Source organism: Pleurodeles waltl, chromosome 11 (assembly GCF_031143425.1).
Source record: "Pleurodeles waltl isolate 20211129_DDA chromosome 11, aPleWal1.hap1.20221129, whole genome shotgun sequence".
Classification (NCBI taxonomy): Eukaryota; Metazoa; Chordata; class Amphibia; order Caudata; family Salamandridae; genus Pleurodeles; species Pleurodeles waltl.
Genome location: NC_090450.1, coordinates 585,694,639 through 585,719,010, shown reverse-complemented (window position 1 = coordinate 585,719,010; position 24,372 = coordinate 585,694,639). Strand labels below are relative to the sequence as shown.

The following is a 24,372-nucleotide window of genomic DNA, read 5'->3' as shown; positions in this document are numbered from 1 at the left end:
GAATGCCCTGTGGCGCTGGAACAAAGGGGGTGAGCCTTTGAGGCTCACTGCCAGGTGTTACAGCTCCTGCCTGGGGGAGGTGATAGCATCTCCACCCAGTGCAGGCTTTGTAACTAGCCACAGAGTGACAAAGGCACTCTCCCCATGTGGCCAGCAACATGTCTCGAGTGTGGCAGGCTGCTAAAACCAGTCAGCCTACACGGGTAGTTGGTGAAGGTTTCAGGGGGCACCTCTAAGGTGCCCTCTGGGGTGTATTTTACAATAAAATGTACACTGGCATCAGTGTGCATTTATTGTACTGAGAAGTTCGATACCAAACTTCCCAGTTTTCAGTGTAGCCATTATGGTGCTGTGGAGTTCGTGTTTGACAGACTCCCAGACCATATACTCTTATGGCTACCCTGCACCTACAATGTCTAAGGTTTTGTTTAGACACTGTAGGGGCACAGTGCTCATGCACTGGTGCCCTCACCTATGGTATAGTGCACCCTGCCTTAGGGCTGTAAGGCCTGCTAGAGGGGTGACTTATCTATACTGCATAGGCAGTGTGAGGTTGGCATGGCACCCTGAGGGGAGTGCCATGTCGACTTACTTGTTTTGTCCTCACCAGCACACACAACCTAGCAAGCAGTGTGTCTGTGCTGAGTGAGGGGTCCCCAGGGTGGCATAAGATATGCTGCAGCCCTTAGAGACCTTCCCTGGCATCAGGGCCCTTGGTACCAGTTACAAGGGACTTACCTGGATGCCAGGGTGTGCCAATTGTGTAAACAAAAGTACAGGTTAGGGAAAGAACACTGGTGCTGGGGCCTGGTTAGCAGGCCTCAGCACACTTTCAATTCAAAACATAGCATCAGCAAAGGCAAAAAGTCAGGGGGTAACCATGCCAAGGAGGCATTTCCTTACACCAGTTAATAATATTGTTCCCCAAAGGGCAAACCCGTCCTCTCAGACCCTCCCAAAATAAGGGGTAGTTCACCCTACTAAATGAAGTACTGACTTTCTTCCTTGATTAGGAACTGAATATAGTGATGATGATTGCAACTTTGGAACGTGATTATAATCTTGGAATTTTTTGCTTGATGTTAATGCTAACATAATGGGTATATATTTGTCATTTATTGGATAGCATCGTTTACTTTGACTTGTCTGTAGAGTTAATGTCACACAATACATATGTCTTTAATATATTTCATGTACAGATTCTCTATAATAATTGTGGCATTCAGCCTGGCTGAAACTTCGTTGGATTTTGTGACTCAATTTTGGAATTCACCACTTCTTTTCAATAAAAACGTGTTGAATTGGGCACAAGAGATCCCTTTCTTGCACTTTCTACTTATGAACTATATTCTATATTGCAACTAACGGCTGGAAAAGTTATGCTCTTATAGTGGGACCTTACCAACTAATTAGTAGCGTTCCTCATTAAAGGAGGACTAGGGTCCATGTCCTCTGGTCTAAGCTCCCACATCCCAGGTGAACAGACATTCCATACAGGAAGTTAATTTGTATGGACCCTTTTCCTTTGGATGCAATACTAAATTATATTTGTGTTTGAAATGTTCCATGCTTTTGTAATTATCCCTAGGTTTGACCAAAAGGCATTATGTTTTTGTTTCACGTTTGTACAAGTCTCGCTTCAATGATGACCTTTTTTCTGTTATTGTAATTATTCACATGCTTGATAATGATCGATGTGCATGCAGACAGGGACTTTTCGGTCAGGTACTTTCCAGAGTGACACATGTAACACCAACAGGGGGACTTTTCAGTCAGGGACTTTCCAGAGGGTCACGTGCCCCTTCTATATCTACCTATAAATACTCAGTCAAACCTCAGTCAGGTGCTTGGCTTTATTTCCTGCAAAAGAACCTTGATCCTCCCTCCCATTCTCCTGGATCATCATACCCTCATGTCTCTGGTCCAAGCTTCCTAGCCTGACTCTGTGCGATCGGCACCCCTGCAGTCCTTTCTGAGCAGTGCATCAGACTTTTTCGATCCCCGCATACCAGAAGAGACCTACCATGAGCGACAGTGGAAAATCCTTTTCGCAGCTGCAGCCATAAAGAAATCGGCCCATTGGTCACTGTGACATGTGAGGGTATAACCTGCAATGAAAGAAAGGTCAAGCAAAAGCAGAGAAAACAAGGTTAGTGCACTATTCTTTAAATCTCGTCCGCCGCAATACTGCAAAACACCAAAACTTTAAGACTTGTGAATAATCCCGGCATAAGACTCCTACGCTATCTGCTGGAAGTTCAAGATACTATTTACGAACTTTTAAAGAGCAAAATAGATTTCAAAAACATGAAAGGAAGAACAGTCACATCACAAGAGCATATGATGTAATGTGCTGCCAGGGAAAAAAACTGAACTGTTATCCAAAGCTCACAAAAGGAGTGGGAATTTGTATCCCACGAGAACTAAAGGAGTGCATATTTTCTGTGCTGTTATAAGCATCTCAGTGTGTATGTACTTTCATTGCTCAAATGTTATTTGAACTAACTATGTTAATTCATGCCAATGCTAACATAGTATGTCTATTCCTTCCGTTAAGTTGACTCGCCTGCACACCCCAAAAGAGGAAGACATCCCCGAGCAGGTTAGTGGGGTGGATACCACTCAGAGGGCGTGAGTCTTTGTTTCTTTCATTATTTTGTCCCAACCCCCTTCCCTCCTGGACAGCGCCTTATTTGAGGTTGTCATTCCTTGGTCAGACGTTGTGTTGGGTGAGAGTAGGGTCCAATATGGTCTCTGCAGACAACTTCTCCAGGTGAGTGGCCTGACATAAGTATTCTGTGTGCTTTTAATCATGTCCACCTCACGCCCATCACTTTTGCTCATTTGTGCGCTTGCTTTCAAAAATCCCTTGATGTCATTGGTAATTGCTTTACGTGTGTCCCACCTTTGGGTGGTTTTGTTACCACCTTGCAGACTGACCCTGCTTCATGAATTATTGCATGATTGCCGATGTACTTCAGCGTGAGCAAACTATTTTTTTCTCTTTTGTCTCTCCCCTTCGTGCTCCATGGCGGCCACGACACTCACAGAGCAAACTATCGGCAGTACTGAAGTGCTAGTCATATTGCTCACACTGTTACCTAATCAGAGTCATTTCTTTTGGCTCTCCCCTTCACGCTCCATAGCTTTCACAAGAACACTTATAAATGATAAATCCTTTATGTAAAAACACAGAAATCTTCAAAGCGGCTCTCCTGACACAGCGGGAGAGCTAATACTACAATATTCACTGCACTCTGGAAACTCGTCCCATAATGCTTTGCAGGCCACTACTTTTAGAAAACATTTTTGCTCATAACTCATCCTGTGGTGGTCCCAGGACAATGGGACTACAACCAAAACGTTCACGACAACATACTCTTTCCGTTTACATCTTCACTGGGACCCCACACTAGGTTAGTGGGGACACCAAAATAATAACCCCCCTCACCATTCACTGTCTGTTTAACATGGCTGGAACGGATGTTTTACAGCTGGGAGTAGTTTACGTTTTATGGGCCTTGTTTATATTATCATTTTAGTAAGCCTGTTAGTTCAGAGAATGTGTAAGGCACTACACTCTCCAGGGGCTAAATATATGGTTACGCTGCATTACTTTCTACCATTTTCTCTTCATGTGGTTATGTCTTCTAGGTGCTAACTATATGGTTACATGACCATGTTTCTTACAAATATTTTTATTGTGGTGCATTCTAGGGTCTGTTCTAAACATTACCATCAACATACTACAATATTCAAAGGCACAGAAACTTACTCCATACTGCTTTGCTAGGCATTACTTTTACAAAACATCTTTGCTCATAACGTAGCCTGTGGTAATTCTAGGACAATGAGTTCACATCCAATACGTGCACCACAATATGCTCTTTCTGTCTACATCTTCTCTAGGTCCACACACGAGGCTAGCATGGACCGTAAAATAATAACCCTTCCCACCATTCAGTGTCTTTTTAAGTTCTTTCATGACTGGAACTTATGTTTTGCAGCTACCAGTAATTTAGTTTTAAGAGTTTTATTTGTTATATCATTGCAGTAGGCCTGTTAGTCTTCAAAATGTGTATTGCATTACGCTCTCTAGGGGCTAAATATATGGTTACACTGCATTACTTTTTGCCATTCTCTTGTCATGTGGTTAAGCTCTCTTGGAGCTAACTAAATGGTTACATGACCATGGGCCAGATGTATCAAGCTCCCGGTTTGCATTTCTTAAATAGCAAATTTTAAGAAATCGCTATTTTAGAAATGGGATGTATGAAAACAAGCTGGTAATAGCGATTTCTTAGAATTCGCAATCGCAATTTGCGAGTTGCAAATACCAAATTGCAAAACAGTAGCAAATCAGTATTTGCAAATCACGAAAACAGCAAACCGGAACAGCCTGATGACATCACAACCAGAAAGTGAGTCAGCCCCTGCTGTTTCCAGAAGCCCTACCCACAGGAGCAGGCAGAGAGACACCGCCCAGCACCAAGGAGGCAGCCTTGGGAGCCAGCCAGGACCAAACAGGAACATGGCTACTGATGGAAATATGAAGGAGAAAGATGACAGGAAAGGCAAGCTCAAATTCAGTGAGCAGGAATTGGAGGTGCTCACTGAGGAGGTGTTCAGGAACCATGACAAACTTCTTGGGAAGAACTCACTCCAGGTACCAGAAAGTGAGAAGAGGAAACTGTGGTCAGACATCCAGACCAAGATATGCACAGTGGGTGTTGCGCAGCGCACCGCTGAGGAGATACGCAAGCGACGGTATGACTTGCGTTCACATGCCAAAGAGAGGGTAGCCAGCAGGCTGAAGGAGGCAAGGAGCACCGGAGGAGGACCACCCACCCAGACACCATCCACACCAATGGAAGACATGGTGGAGTCCACACTACTTTCTGAAGCAGTCAGTAGTGTTCCTGACATTGACACCTCAGGCACACCCAGCACCAGCAAAGGTAACAGCAGTAATGATGTGTCTCCCAATATGTGCATGGACAAATGCCCCTTAGAAAATAGCTATTGGCACTATGCAGTGTGATAAGTAGTCCATGCCACATCTTACATACAACACAACAATACCTTATGGGAGTGGTAGTCCACACCCCTAATGTGCAACTACCACATAAATATCAAGATAGTGTAAAACCAAATAGAGAAACAACACAAAAGACTCCCAGTGATACTATGCCAGCGTACATTTAATACTATTATGCAACTATTTGAGTACTATTCAAAAAATGGCATGCTGCACATTGTTGTTACAGATGTTCCGGGCCCTGACGCAGCAGAAGGTGGAAATGTGGGGGATAGCGAAACTCAGCCACAGTCCGACTCAAACACCAGTGACTCCTTCATATATGCACCAACTATACGCAGGGCAAGAGTGCTACCTCTCTCGGAGTACAACCTGGACTCTGATCAAATGCCAGAAGACGAACCCACACCACCCCCAGAGACTAGAAGCACAGTAAGACAGCAGGCCCTGCCCCAGCATCAGTCCACTCCCCTCAGGAGGCATCGCGAAGCAGGCAGACAGTACACAGAGGAAGGTGAGGGCCCATCACTCTTTGGCAGCCTTGAGGCTTCCATGCTGAAAGTGCAGCGCCTGCAATGTAAAACCATGAGGTCAATGCATGGGCAGTTGGTGTCAATTGATCATAACATGGACGCAATGCACAGGCAGTTTGAATCTCACAATTACAACATGGGAGTAATGCACAAGCAGTTTGAGTCTCTCAATGAAAACATGGGAGTAATGAACAAGCAGTTCAAGTCTCTTAATGAAAATACGTGCAAGCTGCATGAGGAACAGCAAACAGCAGCAGAAAACGCAAAGGAGATGACAAACGCTATTAGGGAACTCTGCACTGTGATGCAGCAGGAGCATGTCAGCCACTGTAGGCGCCATCACCAATTGATGGCCAGGTTGGATGGGTTCTGCAGATCTGTCAATCGGTTCACTACCACAACTGCCTGGATATCACGACGTGTTGTGAGCATACAAGTGAAGATGACACATTGCAGTCGGGACGCTGCACAAGGATTGCGTGCAAATAACCAATGTTTTGGAGACAAAGCAGACAGCATGGAATGCTACAAACAATGAACTGGGTGGTGGGGATAGTGAGGAGCTCTCTATCCTCAGCAGTCTCACAGCCCCTGTGATGGATCCTAGGCGTCGCAGTACCAGACACAGTTGGACCCGCTACAAGAGTTGCCACCAAGGCCACTGAGCAATGAAGTGGAGTGCGTGGGCGTAGGAAGTAATGTTGAGGGGGTACAGGGGAATAGCTTAACATGTAGCAAAACAGTTACACTATGCTGCTAATAGTGTGACACTCGCACCTGTTTGTGTATAGTGCATAGCTATGTCCTAATCACACATATATTACCTGAAGTCAAGGCAATAAAGATGCTACGTACAGCAATACATAAAATAGATGTGGTATTGTCATTACTTACATCAGAAATAGTTGCGCGTGATCTCAGCACGTCTTTGTCTGCCCTACTGTTTCTGTCTGCTGGGTGAAGGGATGGCAAGGGATCATCATCCTCATCTGAGTCCGGCTCAGTGGGTTCTACAGGAATGCCCCTCGTTGTAGCAATGTTGTGCAACATAGCACATGTAGCCACGATTTTGCATGTTGTTTCAGGGCTGTATTGTAGTGCACCACCACTCTTGTGTATGCATCTGAAGCGGCTCTTCAGCAGGCCGAAGGTCCTCTCAACAATGCTGCGGGTTGTCCTGTGAGAAGCATAAAAACTCCTTTCAGCTGGCGTTGCAGGACTCAGGTAGGGCGTCAGTATGAATGACCGCATGGCGTAGGCACTGTCTCCTGGAATGACAGGAGGGTAAAATGAGTAACTGATATCTGTGACATCACATATACATCAATGAGACATTGTCAACTATTACATTACCCAGTATGTAAAATGTACCAAAAGGGGGTGTATTGTAAGGGGAGTAATGGCGCACCAAGGAAAGCTAACTAGCATTAAGTTAATCCAACTCTAAATATCTGCAACGGTGCACTGCTATGGAGAATACACCCTAGAACCCCAAATGTTGACTGAAAAAACAGTCAATATACCATTGAAAATGCTGAGGCACCCATTGATCATGTATACAGATCCCCAAGTATAGAAGCTTCTGCTTTTTGGATACGTTCCTATATGTATACAAAAACAAATTACATCATCAATAACTAATTAACAAACAATTAAGCAAAATATCACAGATCTTGAATTACTATTTTTTAATTCTCAATCACATATTTCCAATATCCCCCTTAATGGTCCATTGATTTTTCCTCGAGTGTCTAGAAACACCAGTTCATTTCCTTCCAAATTCACTGAACTTGATTTATGGGATAAAGAATTGACAGCTAGTTCATTTAGACTGATGGAAATCCTAATAACGAACTCAGAAAGGAAGGTGGCCTTATTCCAGAAGGAAATTGATACTTTGGAAGGTGAGATTAAGGAGTTAAACCTTCCAGAGGCTACAGATAAAAATTATAACATTTTGGAACAAGTACTATTAAAGCATCAGGATGAAATTATGCAAAGGAAAACTCAGAAAATTTAAGAGAGACGAGAGGGATTATCAGACAGGTAGGATATTTACGTTTGCTAGAAAATATGACCATTTGGTGAATCTTCCACTGGAATCTTTACTGTGCCAAAAGATGTAGGAGTCATGTGTGCTACCTGGGTATCTGGCCACGAGATCGGGTATAATGTTCGAGGTATTGCTAATTACTTGTAAGTTCATGGAATGTGTACTTTTACAGTCCCGATAAACACTCTGTGGCCGATGGTGGACAGATAGCTACATGTGTCCCATCGATGGTGCCTAGTACATGTGGGAATTGGGCAATTTGTTAGAAATCTAATTTGGTCTGTAGTAATTCCTGTGGGCTGTTGGGGAATCTTATGTGCTGTTGAATTTTGCTCAGAATGGCATTGAGAAATGCATTGAAAAATCATGAGAGAGCACTCTATGAGACCCCACCAGCTGCTGCTATGACCCCTTGATACCTCCCTGAGGCTAACAGGTGCAGGGAGCATAATACCTGCACATGGGGGGGGGGGGTATATTATTGGTTCTATGTGTGTTGCGCTGCAGTATGGGTTGTAGATCAGCTATCAGGTCAAGTATCATGACTGAGCTTAACCTGTACTTATCATATATCTCCTCCTCTGTCTGGTCAAAAAGGGTAATGCGCACTCTAAAAATGTGTTCCTGTCTCCTCCTCCCTCTCCTCAAACCTTGCCAGGATCCTCATCCTTCTCGCCATCACGTAGAGTGCAGCCATTGTGGAAAAGAGTCTGAGTCATCCTGGGCCTCTTTATATACATTGCACCTGTTTACCACCCGATTTCACTTCGTGGTAAATTGCACGTGCAAAAGGCCATTCTGCGAATATTTGCTATTTGCGAATGGTTGATGCATTGCATTGCGAGAATGAATTTGCAAATCGCATTCTGTGTATTGCAAACAGCGACATGATTTTGCGATTCGCATTCTGGGTTCGCAAATCCAGGTCGCAATATGCGAATTGCATTCTGCGATTCACAAATTCATGCCACTATTTGCAATAAGCAGAATGCAACCCGCAAATTCATGTCGCACTAGCAAGGAATCGCTATTTTTGCGGTTCCTTATATTTGCCACTGCGAATGCCTTTCATACATCGTGAAGGCGATTTTGCATTCGCAAACGGCAAAATTTACTGATTCGCACCATTTGCGAATGCAAAATCTTTCAATACATCTGGCCCCATGTTTCTTACAAGTGCTACTTTTATTGTGGTGTCCTCTAGGGGCTATTCTGTGCACTACAGTCAACATACAACAATATTCACGGGAACGAAAACTCAGCCCATAATGCACTGCAGGGCATTAACTTTACAAAATATTTTTGTTCATAACTCAGCCTGTGGTGGGCCTAGGACAATGGGACCACCTTCAAAACATTCACCGCAGTCTGTTTTCTGACTACAGCATTGCTGAGTCCCCACACTAGGTTAGTGGGGACCACAAAATAATAAACCCTCCCACCATCCAGTCTCTTTTTAAGCACTCTCATGGTTATAACTTTTGTTTTACAGTTGGGAGTAGTTTGTGTTTAAAAGGCCTTGTTTGTAGTTTCATTGCAGTATGCCTGATAGTTCTAAAAATGTGTAATGTACTATATCCTTTAGGGGTTACATATATGATTACAGTGCATTATTTTTTCATTTTCTTTTCATGATTCTGTATAGTTATGTAACCATGTTTCTTACAAATGCTATTTTCATTGTGGTGTTCTCTAGAGATTATTCTGAGCATTACTGTTATGTCAAAAGTTTATTTCAAATAAAGGTTTTTACTGGGTTTACATGATAATTGTATATGTTTTACTAATTTCTCCTTATTAAAATGTTGACCATCAAAAACACATTGCAATGTTTTCTGCATCAAAATTATTATCTACAGTAAGGATAAGCTAGGTGTTATGTTCAGGTCAGTATCCAAATTGGGAGGTAAGACATGGTTAGGGGTATTTGTTGGACTTACTGGGAATCCAGTTATTTTGCTCCTTTGGTCAGTTATAATATTCCTTCCTTGACGTTCTGCTCCTAAAGTGCCTACCCACAAAGATTCATATATAGTTTAACAAGGGTGATGCTTTAGATGGTTCCAATCCTGCACTTATTACTTTGATTCACTGAGTACCACTATGGCTGTTTTTTTCTAGTCCCGCCCCTGGACTGTCAGATAGAGCCTTGACTGTTACATTTTGCAGGCCCTCCGAACCACTGCAGATTTGCCACTTGTGTTCAATGGCATTCTGCCTGCAATACTGGCCACGTAGGGTGAAGAACCTTCCTTCGATTGTCCTGTATTATGTTTAACTCGTATTGACTTAACTCCTTTGTCCTTGTGATAGCAGCTGTTATTGCCACCCCCCACCACCACAGTCCGACCGTGAATCAGGATTTAATGAGAGTAAGAATGATGAAGAATGAGTGAGTGAGTGAGATTAAGAGTGAATGTGAGTGTGAATGATTAAGTGAGAATGATTGACTCAGAGCGAGTGATAAGTGAGACTAAGGGAGTGAGAGTAAGAGTGAGCGCAAGTGAGTGTGAGAGAGAAAGCATGAGAGGGGGACACTGTGAATGAGAATGAATGAGTGTGAAGCAGTAAACCCCGACTGAGTAAGAGTGCAAGAGAGAGTTAAAATCCATAAGTGAAAGTGAGTGGATATGTGAGAATAAGTGGGAATGTGGTAGTATGCACGTGAGTCTGCCACTGATCACGATTACGTGTGCTGCTAGTAGGGGGAAACGCAGTCAGTCCCAAAATTGACTTTTTGACTGGTCCTGCTCAACTTGAATAGTTAGGGTCACAAAACCTGCTACCAACATATTTGCTGCATGGTCAGATTACCTGTGATTGGCTTATAAGTGAAGAAGTGGCACAAACCTGCAAGTTTCTCAGAATTCTTTGAGTTACACAGTATTAGAAACTTCATTTGCCTGTTTTCCCAGGCTGAAGGAGCACAGAAATATCTGCAGTGAGTAGAAATGATGCACACAACTAGGAGAAACGAGTGCATAATAGAGAAGGGAAATTGTGCAACATGGCCGGTTTGCATTCTGTAAATACGAAGTATTGGACAAAGTCTCGTCCGTTGTAATATTGCTGTTTGAATCATTTGAGAAATTTGTTTCAGGCTGAATTCTACGGAGTATAGATAGTGCTGTCCGCACTGACCTTCCTATCAGGTAAAAAACGTACTTACAGAAAAGGATGCAGGTTACTCACAAGCTAGATAATTTCCCCCATTCCTCCTACAAACACTAATTTTCAAGTGATCAACCTTGTGTCTTAGGATCTGTTCTGAACGACCAGAAGGTTTGTGAATTACAACAGCTCTATACCTGTGAATGGGTTATCCTGAAAAAACACATAAATCACTAGTTTTAACACTATTTGATTTTTTTTAAAATTGTATTTACAGACAATATTGAAAGTACAATTCAGTAATCTATTCTGTCCACTTACCCTTGCATAAACGTGTTGACTTACACGCGGTCAGGCAGGATTTCATCGTCCGAACAAAAATCAAACAATTTGAAGACCTCCATACTACTGACTGAATTTTAATTGCAATGGAAGTTTAGTTCATAAGCAACTCTACCTATAACAGGGGTGCCATGGCAGGTTTCAGGACATTATCTTGTAGCACATACGTCCATGAAAGCAGTACTTTCGCCTGGTGTCTACATCAGAATTGCCAGTGTGCTTGGTAAGGCGAGCCCCCCCCCTCCCCCGCTAGTACAACATACCTCCTTTTAGTAATGTGCATGTCGCTGCCTCTGATGTTGCCTGTCAAATTTAGCTCAAGATTGTTGTTTTGCTAGGTTTTAAATCCGTATATAAGTCCAGCTACATAAGAAAGGTAGCTCATTCTTGCTATTATGCAAACCAAAAACATGAACTTATTTTGATGTATACCTATCGCATCCACGTTTCTAATTTTATATTGTGCTACCTCCTCGGATGTGTCTCTAAAATCAACGTTTTGCCCTGCATTTTGACCCCTGCCCTGAATTGTTGTAGTCACTGCTTAAATCCTGCCTGCATCAGCGCGCCAGGTGATCACCCTAGTGTCTCCGCGAAGTGACAATAGCAAATAGACCACTTTACTACACATTGTCTAAAGAAGTCGGCACTCTCATTGCGCATGCTGCGGTCATTTTTTGTAGGGGGAAATTTTCGCTGCTCCAGTGGTTAATCTTTACTTGGGTTCCATTGAAGTTCAAGATAACCTCATTAGCAGCATAAAAAACAAAACACTACTTTGTAGACCCTTGTTTTCATTCCAATACAGATACACTCACCACACATAATTTTAGTCTTTCCTCGTTGTCTATGATGTCTCTGTTGTTGTTTTCCTTCCGTTTACTAGTCTTTCTTGCGAATCAGTCCCTTTTCCATGTCTAGCTTCGCGCCCCAGCTCTAGCAGTTGTTGTCCCCGTATCGCACCTTCAAACACTCTCGGTATTGGTTCTTTAGTTTCTCGCGCTCCTCCCAACGACCAATAGCTATACTGCTGCTGTTTTCTATGCTGACCAGGGAATTATATACTCCATGTGCACGCGCAAACGACCTGTCGTCATTGGCTATCTCGTGTGCACGCGCCCTCTACCTATGGCTATTGGCTACAGAACATGCACGAGCAGTGAGTGCTCCCAATCATCGATAGTTTGAGGGCGCGCGCACCAATCAGCTATCACTGGCTATTCCTTGTGCTTATTGTCCCTCCCCCCTCCATTGGCTATTCCGTTCTGCGCGGCACCTCCCCCCCGTAGTCGCCGCTCACTGTCCCCAAGATGGCCGCCGCGTCAGTTTGGGGATCCGCGCGCTCAGGCGCCGCCCGCAGGGCCCCTGCTCCGGACCCGGTGAGTGACTGCGGCATCTACAGGGCTGCCTTGAAGCGTCCGGGAAGGCGGAGTCTTGGGAGGGGCTGGACTGGGGGCGGGGGGAGGCATAGGGATGGAAAGGCCCAGAGCAGAGGGTCAGAGGGCCCTGGGCCAGTACAGTCGACTAGTGTTTTCCTTAGCGTTTGCCCACTATGCACAGACTGCTTGCTATCTTTTTTTTTCCTTAATTAACAGCTGTTCCTCACTATACACCGTAGTGCTTTCTTTGCGTGTCTCATTCCTAGACTGTGCCCAAACCCTTCAACTGCTGAGCCAAAACAAATCTATGCACACTTTGCCAACACTGTTTCTTATGTTTCTTTTCGTTCTTCCTTTCCCCCCGGCGTTGTCTCAATCGCAAAGCCTCTATGAGGACCTCTTGTATTTAGAACCTGCCCACTCCCCAACTGTGTATACCATTTTATGACATACAATTGAAACCAGCAGCCATTAACTAAAATAATAAAGGTCCTTCAGTCCTTGTTTACTCACTGGAGTGTTTTGTATCACCCCTGGGTGTATGCCACTTACAGACACAATCTTGTACAAGAGCTGGGTCATGTCGGGATCTAGTGTACTTAATGAGACATATTGTGTTGTCATTAAATCTGCAGTGCCTCCATCCTTTTCCAGGTTACCGTCTGTGTGTCTCTTACTGAGTTTAGGGAAAACACATTTACAGTTGTCGTTGCATGGCTAAACTCCCAACTGCGCATAGCTATGGCTATTCAAAAAGACAGGTATACCTGCTACTCTCAGGGAAGCATAATTAATCAGCTTGCACCTCACACACTCATGCCCTTGTTGTTCCTTCTCTCTCTCTCGGTGAGGTACCGTTCGTTCTCTCCTCCGCCATAGGCAGTCCCATTACTTCTCCTTCACTTTGAGGATGGTACCTCAATACTTTGTGAAGCACCAGTTACTGCATGCAAGAGGTCGAGTTTTATTTAATGTTGCCAAACCCATCGTGGTCCTGCTAAGTCTTGAGCTCCAAGAAGTCTTGTGTGGAAGACATTAGGCTTGGGGCAATTGCTTAATGGTGTGAAAGTCCCTTGCCAACTTGGGACGGTGCCAGAGACCCCTAGAAGTTATTAGCTGTTGGTAGTCCTTAGGAGTTACTCAGGGCTTTAAGTGGGACTTCCCTGAGCTTTGCAAGTACTGTACTTCCCGAGTGCAGTCTTGTAGTACTTCAAGTTCACACCGAAACATGAAAGAAACCCTACAATTAGATCATGAGGTGGTCGATTACTCTGATCTTTTAGAAGTGTGCTTGAAGGCCTCCCTCCATGTGGTAATTGTTTGATTTGAGAGGATGGGAGTGGACTCGTAGAAGCAAGATGTTGAAGTCATAGATTCAAGCAGCTGCGTTGTATGCAGACTAGATGTACTTTGCTAATGCATGCTGAATTTATGTATTTAGATTATTTCTCTAATCAAATTCATCAGGGGAAAATTGTTAGCCATTACTTTTTGTTCGTCAATAACAAACAATATAGGTGATACAGTATCTACTGATACAAAATGCAGAACAATCACAACAGCAATCTATGCATGTTAAATCTTTGATTGTAATATATATTTGAATTGACTTTTGGCCACAGCAAGAAATTGGTTCCTATTATTATTCCATGGTTCTACCCTTATCTTTTAATACTGCTTGGCATATATTTTTTCCGTAATGTTACATTCTGGCGATTTTTGCCTGGTTTGTTTCTTGTTCTCATCAGTTGCCAACACGTACTGAGATATTGAAGGAACCCATCCTTTCTCCAACAGTTGGTGGATGAGGAAACGCATTTATGTGTAAGCGCATTTATTCGTGTTCTGTATGCTCTCGGAGTACAATGCCCTTTTAACAAATTTAATCAGCGTGGAGAAAGTTTTTTTTTAAGACTGTGTCCATGCGGATTTTTGTTTGGTATTTTAATTTTCTTGTCATTTTATTCTGCTGTGCATTTTAGCAAGTGAACGTATTTTGTATGGTTCTATTGTATTTGTTTTATGCAGACTTATGGTTGTTTTCACAGCCGAATAAAGTTAAGTGTGTGTGTGTGTGTATGTATATGTATGTATGTGTATATATATATATATATATATATATATATATATATATATATATATATATATACTCCCACCAACCCACCCCCGATTGGTTTATTGTATCACTTTAACAGCTTCACAACTCATTCAGTAAACACTTTTCTGAAATACACATCAATTGAGTGGTTCCTATACATTGGATGGACTTGATATTCAGTTTCCTAATGTCACCAGGTATTTTTATTTTCTGTGTTATGTAATTGGGTTTAGTCACGTGGAGTGCTTTAGAGGCGATACATGCTGTTTTAAAGGTGCTTCGAGATTCCAAGAAGCAAAAACTTGTTGTTCGTTGCTTATTTCTTAGGGTTGGAGATGACTTTCAGCATAGTATAGAACTGCATTGAGAGGGGCTAATCAGGCTTGAGGGAGTTTGGTCATGATAGTATTTGAGAAGTCATTCCTGTAGGTAACCATGAATGCTCTTAGCTGTAACTTTGTAGTATGGGGTCGAGTTTGAAGCAATGAGACTTAATGACAGTAACAATCTTAGGACCAGTCCCTAAAGATTTAAGCTTTTTTTTTAACTGTCCTAGGAAAGCATGTCTTTTCAAGTGGAAGAGATAAGGAGGTATTGTTTATTAATAATACTTAGCTATTTTTCACCTGAGCTGTTCTTATCAGTTTTATGGTTAAACAATGGAACATGGTCCTAAAATCTTTGGTACAGCTGATCCTCAGACACAGCTGAGTGTTATTAGCATATTGAAGGAAAGAGACTCAAAGGGGTGTCAAGCTGTTCAGTCTGTAAATTAAAATGTAAGCAGCACAATGGACATCACAAGGAACATGTATGTGATGGTTCATAAATAGTTTAATTTCTTACTGGATTCTGTTTGCTAGATTGGATTTGAACTAATAAAGAACACTGTCATCAAATCCCATCCTCTCGTTGACTATAATCAGAAGAATATAACGGTTCACAGTATTCAAGGCTCCTGAAAGGTCAGGTATGACTATTAAAGAAATTGCCTTTTTAGACAGTCCTAAGTTGTTATCAGCAATAATGGGAGCTGTTTCTGTACTTAGGTCATAACTGAAGTCTGATGATTCCCCAAGGAGTTAACATTTTATGGTGTACTGAAGTTGGTTTGCTAATCATCTTCCGTGGATCTCAGTAAGAAAGGGTAGTTTGTGATCAGTGTTTAATTCTCTACCTTTTCATGCACTGATTCTTCTTTTTTTGCCAGAGAGCAGATTCACCTTCCAGTGAAGCACTGATTATGGGCAACTTGCACAGAATGAGGGCTGATTTTTATTCCTTGGACTGGGAAAGGCGTTAAAAGATCAGTAGCGTATCAACGTGCTTTGGTGTCCTCTATGTATTTATTTAAGGTAGTAGAGGTAGTAGTGCAGGAGAGATTTTTGACTGAAAGATATTTTTTGCACAGATCGAGGGGCAAGGATATGAACCTCATTCCTGAATCATATTTTTTTTATCAGTTATTTCGGATGGAAATTAGCTACATCTTGATTTTTCTGATTTGGTCAGAGGCATTAGTATGTTTTCTTGTTTTGCATGTTTGTATTAGTATTTAGCTGTAGTTATTAAGCTGAAAAGCTAACGTTTAACTATTAAAGTAATGTGGACTTTTTGTTGTTGTAACTTTCTAGTCTAAAAGTAGTGAGATCATAGTATCCATAACATGAAAGATTTGTTCATTGAAAAACCTGGTTCATAGTTATTCAATGAGGGTATTGATGTAGTGGAGAATCAGAGCTTGTTCTGTCAGAATTATTGATCTACTTTCATACAGCCAACTTTTTAGCAGGTGCAGCTGAAAGGGACATGAGTAAGTTACTGGGGTAAACTTATTATTTATTTATTTAGTTCCATTTTTTTACAACAACCATATAAAACACCGTAGGTCAACCAATCATCAGTCATCTGCTTCAATACAGTGTTGGGGATGGTCAACAAAATTCTCTTAGTCAAGGAGAGTAAAACGAGAAAGTTTTGTGTTGACTCTTCGCATGACTTTCTTCAGAAGCTAAAATCTTGATATGACAAAAGCAGATCATTATTCTCAATATCATAGAGTTACATTTAAATCCACAATAGGCATCAGTGTTCACAAGAATACATATTTAAACATTTATACAGATCACTACACGGAAATCAGGAGCTATTCAATAACAATTATTGACTAGCTTCTGATTTCTGTGTAGTGACTTTGCAGCATAACACACAAAATTGGTTTGCTTGTACCATAACAACTGGATAACTCTAGCAGTTAATTGATAAATTGTCTTTCATCCGATAATGGCTCACCTCCACCATTCCTTGAGTCTTGTGAAAGGTATTTTCAAGGGTGTTCTAAATATCTCTTGGGTGTGAGGTGATTGGCAGGGATCAGCATACATTTCTGCAGCATTATTATTGAAAACTGCGTCTTAGATCCAAATTGATATTGTAAGAAAAGGGCTTTTACCCCATCTAATAGTCACCCCTTTACTGCTCCTTTCTGGATTGGGCATCTCTCTGACAACCCGTTAGCTTTACTAGTTGTGAAATGTTCATTTGATATGCTGTCTTAGTGAGTGTCTCAAACACACACATGTAGTATTCAGCTACTTATTGGCAAGTCCAGACCAAGTGAATGAAGTCTGCACTAGAGTATTTGCATCTGGGAAATTCTGGTTGCACTCTAAATCCACTGTGCGTAGTCCAGTTGGGGTGTAGTATATGTGACATTTTGTAATGGATTAACCTATGTTTGCTACTGATTGAGACCTCAAATGTTTGGATGCAGAAGTATAACTATACTGAATTGGGGAGATATAAGTCCTTTCCGGATCTGGTTATTACTATTGTTTTAGGAGAGTTTTCTGCTTTGGACACAAGCTAGTATATTTTGGTAATAAAACCTCATGAAGTGTTAGTCATTATGATATGACCTAGTGCTACCAGTGAAGAGGGCTCGTTTGGAAAAGTGAGCTAGAGGGCCCAGACAGCATACCCCAGCCAAAAGTACACAAATATATCTAGAAGGGTGAACCCCCCCACCCCAATCCCCTGTGAATTGTTCAGGTGTTATCATGCATGTTTCCTCTACATATAGATCTCCTGTTCTTGTTAACTATATCTGTCACAATTTTTACTTAACTTGCAGGTCTAGAGTGGCTGTCAGTGTTGGGTTGTCAATCAAAATGATGTGGGCTGTGTACAGTTTGTCTTGTCCCATGATTTTCACTAATTTAAGCTAAGTGTAACAAGCATTTGCTACTGTAACACCACTTGTAGGCCGTGTGGAAAGCTGTAAAATGACAGTATTCAGAGGTTAGAACTATGTTTACCCCTGTTGCATATGATGTGAGTCTGCCATCTCCATGGTATCAACCAGCAGCTCTGGCCCCCCAAACGTGATTCCGGTGCCACAATAGATTATCCCCTTCTAGAAAAGGAAGTGTCAGTGTGTCCCAGTTGCTTCTTGGCAGTTCGACTTCCCAAATTCATTTTAAAAGGAGAGTTCTGATGGTTATGAAAATGCTCTGTACAATGTGAAGGATATGTTACGAAAAAAGGTATAGCATTTGAGGCAGGAATACCATTTTTATGACTGCTGTTATCCCAGCCATTGAGATCGGAAGGGATTGCCATCTTGACACACTGTCTTGCATTTTGACTAGGGATGGTCATAATTCTCTTGTATTAATGTTGGTGGGTCTTTGTAGATCTTTAAAGCCAAGTGATAAGAAAGAGAACTCAGAGTCAGGTTTAGGAGTGTTGTTTGTTAACAAGATTATTATAGTTTTAGTCCAGTTTTTCTGGAACCACTGAGACCTGTCCAAAACGAAGAAATTCTCTGAGTGCAGAAATATTCACCCCTGTTTAGTGCCCCTGCCTATATTGATGATGGAGTCCAAATGTCCATTTATTTTAATTTGTGCACGTGAGCTAGTGTATAATAGATCACTCCAGATGTTTATATCCCCTCTCAGCTCAGTCTCTTCAAGACTAGAAATAGGTAGAACCAGTTAAGGGAGTCAAATGCTATATGAGCATATAGTAATATAGGGCCTGATTTGGAGTTTGGCGGACGGGTAACCCTGTCACAAACATGACAGATATCCTGTCTGCCGTATTACAATGTCCATTAGATATAATGGAATCTTGATACAGCGGACAGGGTATTTGTCACCTTTGTGACAGAGAAACTCCATCTGCCAAACTCTAAATCAGGCCCATAGTGTTCACTTGGGTTTATTTGGTATATGAAAGAGAAAAAAGTACACAGACTATCAGAGGTCGAACACTTAGGGGTAAACCCAGATTGTTCTGAGGGTACCAATCCTTTCATGTATGGATACAATTGATGGCCTATAATTTGGCTAGAATTATGGTGTTCAAATTAATTAGCATAACATGCCTATAGGAGGTGCAATCAGCTGGAGTATTGTTAAGTTTCTGGAGGGCAGAAACTGTTGCTTCCCGTAATGGGGGTAGCAAGCTCATCTCTCTCGCCTCTCCCAGCCCCTCTAGGAGACGGTGAGCCAGTATATCAGGATATTCTTTAAACAATTTTGTGACTGTCTCACCCTGGTGATTTCCCCCCATGAGGTGATGTAATCACCACTTTGATCCCTACAATTGGAATTGGTTCAGTTAATCTTTCTCTTTCATGGGCTTCAGTCCACACTATAATGGCATCAGAGGGATATTTCTTAAAGTGGTCATCTCTGCTGTCTGTATAAAGCTCAGAGTGAAATTTAGTGAATTTCAGGAGAATGTTTTGGGACTGAGTGTGTTTCATGCCTTTATCATTGGAAATATCCAGAATCTCCCCTTGGCAAAACTGGGATTTAATAATCAGGCCAGCTTTCTGCTCAACCGGTCTTTTTCTCCATAATGCCATGTCACTGTATCCCCCCAAATGTAATCCCTATTCAGTACTGTTGTCGGTTGCGACTAAGGTGACCCAATGTCACCCATTCCCTGCACTGAGAACTGCATTACATCCTTCTGCAAAAAAAAGGACATTGCTGCTCTGGGGTTAGTGAAGAAAATAAACTTGTTATTGTGAGTGGCCTTTAGTGTGATCGAGTACAACATTGTGTATTGCAAGCACACTGTTATAGTTTCTTTCTTACTTGGGTAAATGTCTTGTGGGCCTCAAGGACAGCAATCATGAATTCACGGTACAGGGATATATCGCGAAACCTTTATAGATCAAGTTTGTGTCCCAGGGCAACTTCACAGTAGATTAGTAGTTTTTATAACATGGGTCTAGTAGGGGCCATAGGCAACAGCCTGGGCGCAGAGAACAGTATGCATGGAGGGTGAGTGTCTGATTCAAACAGAGACTTCAGCAAATTCTGAATGGATGGCATTGTAGGTCCAGTATTTATGTATTTTGGTCTCCCTCTTATTTGCAGGTTATTCCACTTCAAACATGCTGCTAAATCTTATTTTTTCATGCATATTGAGCCCAGGTCCATCTCTAGCTTTTGTATCTTTTCCCTCTGTTCGGCTGCATCATCTTCAGTATTCGATAGTCGTCATACTATCATGTCAAGGTGCTAGCTGTTTTTCAATTCTATCTTTGTCTGTCCATGCGTTCAGCTAGGGTATTTATATTTCAATGGCTTGAAGACACCATTTCATTTCTAGTAGCAATGTTTTAAAAAGTCTTCCATGTCCCTAGACGCTGACCCATGAGCAGCGATTGATTTATCCTCCTCTCTCGAGGGCAGTCTCTCTTGTGGATCATCTATCCTTGAAGGATAATATTCCCTGCTTTTGCTCTGCTTTACCCATTTTGAATCTGGTATTACTGAGCAGTGCTTCTCCACTTAGAGTGTTGTTAAAACACTTTCCTGTGCCTGCCTTGGGAGCATCACAAATAGAACTGTGTATAGGTAGTAAGTACATTCTTATCCAAAGCACTTGGCCACAATATTGACCAGTTGAGCTAATGCATCTAACGTCCAGGTTTACTGCATGATGACCTGGACTGATTGGCTGATGTCTCTACTATTTTGTGGTGGTCCTTGCTTAGTTTACAGCGTGTCAAATTATCAGCCCTATCCTGTGAGAACATTAGTTCTTTCCATACAAGGATCAGTAAATTCTAGGGGTTCTCTCAGACTCTTTGTATTCTCGCATAGTGGCACAGCTTCACTCCTCCATGTTCATTGACATTAATACATCTCTGTGTCCCTACTTGCAACATTGTCAATGACCTCCTTTCTCGAGGAACTGTACCCGCTGGCCTTGTTTCAGCCCATAACTGGCTTGTCCCCAAGCTAAGTACCTAAGCCTTTACTCTAGACTATTCTCGTAGGCCAGAGCTTCTCCTTCGTTTTGCTTTCACCTTCATTGTGTCCCTGAAAGCCACAGCAGTCCAGCACTGCTATGAACCCCTACTGCCTCAGATGTCAACTGCAATTGTGGCAGTGTCTTTCACCTTGAGTCTCTCCAGGCGCTGGCGATGCTCCTTAGCAGGCCGGGCCATTCAATTGCCACAGCTCCTGTTGTCTTTTCAACCACTCACCTTTCGCTTAGTCCTGGAATTGCTTCAGCTAAATGCTGCTGTGATTAGAGTCCATGGCTCTTCTAAGTTACTGTTTGATGGGGTTGTGTAGGATGTTATTCAATAGATTTCAGTGCCCTGGTCACAGTGCCACTCTTTCAGGTGGCCATCATGGAGCATGGCTCTCTGGTGCTCCCCTTTAATGGGATACGCTTATGGTTCCACGAGTCTAGCTATACTAGGCTAATGAGCCCTAATAAGGGCAAAACTGGTCCTGGTTTGCTTGCTTGTGTTCCGGTTCAGGGTGGACCTGGACTGCCAGTTTAGGCTTGACTGTCCCATTGGCAGGGTCAAAACTGACTTGCATATTACTGAATCCAAACTGAGGTGCATGGTGTGCAAAATTATGATGGACTGGGGTGCAGCCTGAGTAATTAACAGTGCCTGATATTATTTCAAACATTCTACCCATCACTGTTTTTTATACTTCACTGTTGTTCCCTGCAGGGCATTCTTTTCTGAAGATGTCCACTTCAAGAGTGCTTTGACACTAGTTGGTTTAGTGTAGAGCTGGAAATGTTTCTCTACATTAAGGATTGAAGAGTTGAAATGGCTATGTGGCTATTCTGAATAAACATTACAATTGACTCCATAGATGGCGCTCTTCTTTAGCGAGGACTTGATTGGATAGGAGTTCCAAGACTTCAAGAAAGAAGATGCTTTTAAGGATTATAGCTAATGCTGAGTTTCCAACATTGTCAGTACGTGTTGTATAGTTCAATTGTTGTGCGCTGGAATGAAGTAGAGATGCATGTATTACTCTTTTTACATGACAGTCTTTAAAAATAGAACAAACCACTGCCTTTTTAGGTCGAGTCTAAACAGTGCTTGTTCTGTCGCTTATCAACCTGTTGTAGATGGTTTGTGAGGTTCAGTTCCACGCTATCATTGTGATTTGTGTATGCCAGTGTCCTTTAAAAATCCTTGCTTGCTACTGGGTAATCTTACTCTTTGTCCCACCTTTTTTTTGTCTACTCCTAGGAAATCAGGCCAAATACAATCTAAATACACTGCTCACCATTTTAAGATGTGCTCAGGGACTACTTTGCTCTTTCATCTGGAGCATTGGAGAGGAGTGCTCGTCTTACAGGGCTCTGCTGTAAACAGGGTAGTAATTCTTATCTTGTCACATTTGATGTGCATTCCAAAACTTTCCTCCCTCCTCCATGCTGTCTTACTCGTTTGTTTACCATGCAGGTTTAATTGTTGTTTTATTTTGGAGGCCATGCACCTTTTGACGGCGACTCTGCGTTCATTTTCAACATTGCGGGTTGTTTCCTGCTCATGGCAGCCTGCTCTCCCCATGCCTTCTCTCATTTTATTTGTGTGTTACATGTAATTGTCCTTCCTTGGTGTGTCACGTTTACTCTGATGGCGATTTCACTAATGGTTCCTTTTGGTTGTGTTGCATGAGGAGGCAGTGGCTTGCGGGTGGTAGCCGTGCAGGGGGCGGGCTTTGCACTCAGCTCTTCGGTGCCCAGTGCAATGCCCAGCCGCGTATTTACTTTAGAAGCCATGTTTGTGTTTTGTTGGCCATACTCTCCCTGATCACTAGTGCAGCCATTTGCTGTGCCGTCACTTAATTTCTCTGTGCCAACCCCCCACCCCTCCCACAGCACTGCTTGCCTGTCCCCAGCACCCCTCCAAGGTGTCTGCTTCTGCTTGCTTTTTTCTTTTAATGTTATAAAAATTACTGCTTCATTTTCACTGCCGTCACTTAATCTCCCAGTGCCTCACCACAATCCCCTTCTCCCACAACGCTGCTAGCCCACCCTTAACACCCCTCCAAGGTCTCTGCTTTTTTTCTTTTAAAATAAATTACCACTTCATTTGCAGTGCCGTCACTTAATCTCCCTGTGCCCCCCCACAACCCCGCCCCTCCCACAATTTTAATTTAATAAAAATTATTGCTTCATTTGCAGTGCTGTCACTTAATCTCCCTGGGCCATCTCCCCCACCCTTCCCCCAACACTGTTTATTTTATGTATGTTCCTTCCTGCGCACTCTTTTAGGCTTGCTCCGCGGCTTGTGTATCAGCACAGCGCACGATTCTGTGCTTAGCTGATGGCATTATTCTTCCCCGCTTGGCGAAAACCATGACTTCAACATACGGACCTCACCCTCTCTTTCCTTTTGTTTATTTGTTCCCCTGTAAAATGGATCCAAAAAAGAAAGGAACACTTTGGCTGCAAATGTCATCTTTTTGTGACATTTTTCTTTTCCAAAGTGCAGCCTTGGGACGGACAGAGAAAAAAAAGGTTCAAAATACAGAGGGGGGGGGGACTAAACAAAGCAAGACCGAGTGGTCGCAAAGTAGGCAGATTGGTTTTATTCACAACCACACATCGCGCCACTTTACAGAGTTTGCCAGTGAAGCACTACTTTCTTTTTCTCCTCTTTCTTTGAACAACGTTGAGACTTATTCACCAGCCCGTTGAGCTGCCTGTACGTCACTTTTTCCCATATTAAAAGTGGTACACCGGCAGCGCAAGGGGCTTGTAAATAACCCTCATTGTTTTCCCCGGGTGGGAAATGCACCATTCCTGGAGGTATTGGAATACCTGGTTGATGCGTAGAGTGGAAAACGATTAACATGATGCTTATCAGCAGTTTTCCTTATTTTAATTTATATAATGTGTACCGTGGCTCTTTGTAACCATGCTGCTCACGTTTTGCACGGGTATAAGCGACGGACGTATTTTTATTTCCAGCCAGCATATTACTCTTGTCTCCCTTCACTTGTAACATATTTCCAATTTTCTGGTTATCCTGCAACTCAGTGTCATACGAATGGCAACATCGCTATGCAAATATCATCACTCCACTGCATACAAAAAAACAAAAGTAAAAAAAAAAATATATATTTTATGCCCAGAGCTCTAACTTCCACTAATGCGAGACCAATTGCGTTGCAAATGCTTTTTTGTTTAGTTTGCGCAATTGAATTAGTCTATACTCAACAGGAATATTAGTCAGTCAGTGGATAGGACGAAAGAGTTAACCAAATCTCGTTGGAGTCAAACAGAAAAAAGCGCAATGTTGAATTTCGTCAGCTAGAGCTTTTTGTTTATCCAGAGCTGATCTTCAACTTGGTAATGTAGTACACAACAAGGTAAAACACAAGAATATCCTGAAATTAGAAGCAATTAAGGAGTAATAACATAGTCAAGGACAGATAAAAGAGACCATCTTCTGATACCTCTCAATCATTTTGTGCCATTTGTATAGATTTGTTTTCTCTTGGACCAGTTTATCTTATCTAAAG

General features: G+C 42.3%; 2 protein-coding genes across 2 annotated transcripts in view; one reads left to right on the top strand and one right to left on the bottom strand.

Annotated features, from left to right (window-relative positions):
• Positions 1–5,441: 5,441 nt before the first annotated feature.
• LOC138265908 (putative nuclease HARBI1) lies at positions 5,442–12,034 on the bottom strand. The gene is made up of 3 exons (XM_069214089.1): positions 11,896–12,034; positions 6,466–6,839; positions 5,442–5,608 (listed from the first exon to the last, which is right to left on the bottom strand). The coding sequence occupies exons 1-3, from the start codon at positions 11,900–11,902 to the stop codon at positions 5,564–5,566; spliced, it is 426 nt and encodes a 141-aa protein (XP_069070190.1). The 5' UTR covers positions 11,903–12,034; the 3' UTR covers positions 5,442–5,563.
• A 319-nt stretch (positions 12,035–12,353) lies between these two features.
• KAT6A (lysine acetyltransferase 6A) overlaps positions 12,354–24,372 on the top strand; it is a 1,196,154-nt gene continuing 1,184,135 nt past the window's right edge. Inside the window, exon 1 of the mRNA XM_069214088.1 lies at positions 12,354–12,456. The gene's annotated coding sequence lies outside the window, so the exon portion shown is untranslated. The remainder of the gene's footprint in view (positions 12,457–24,372) is intronic.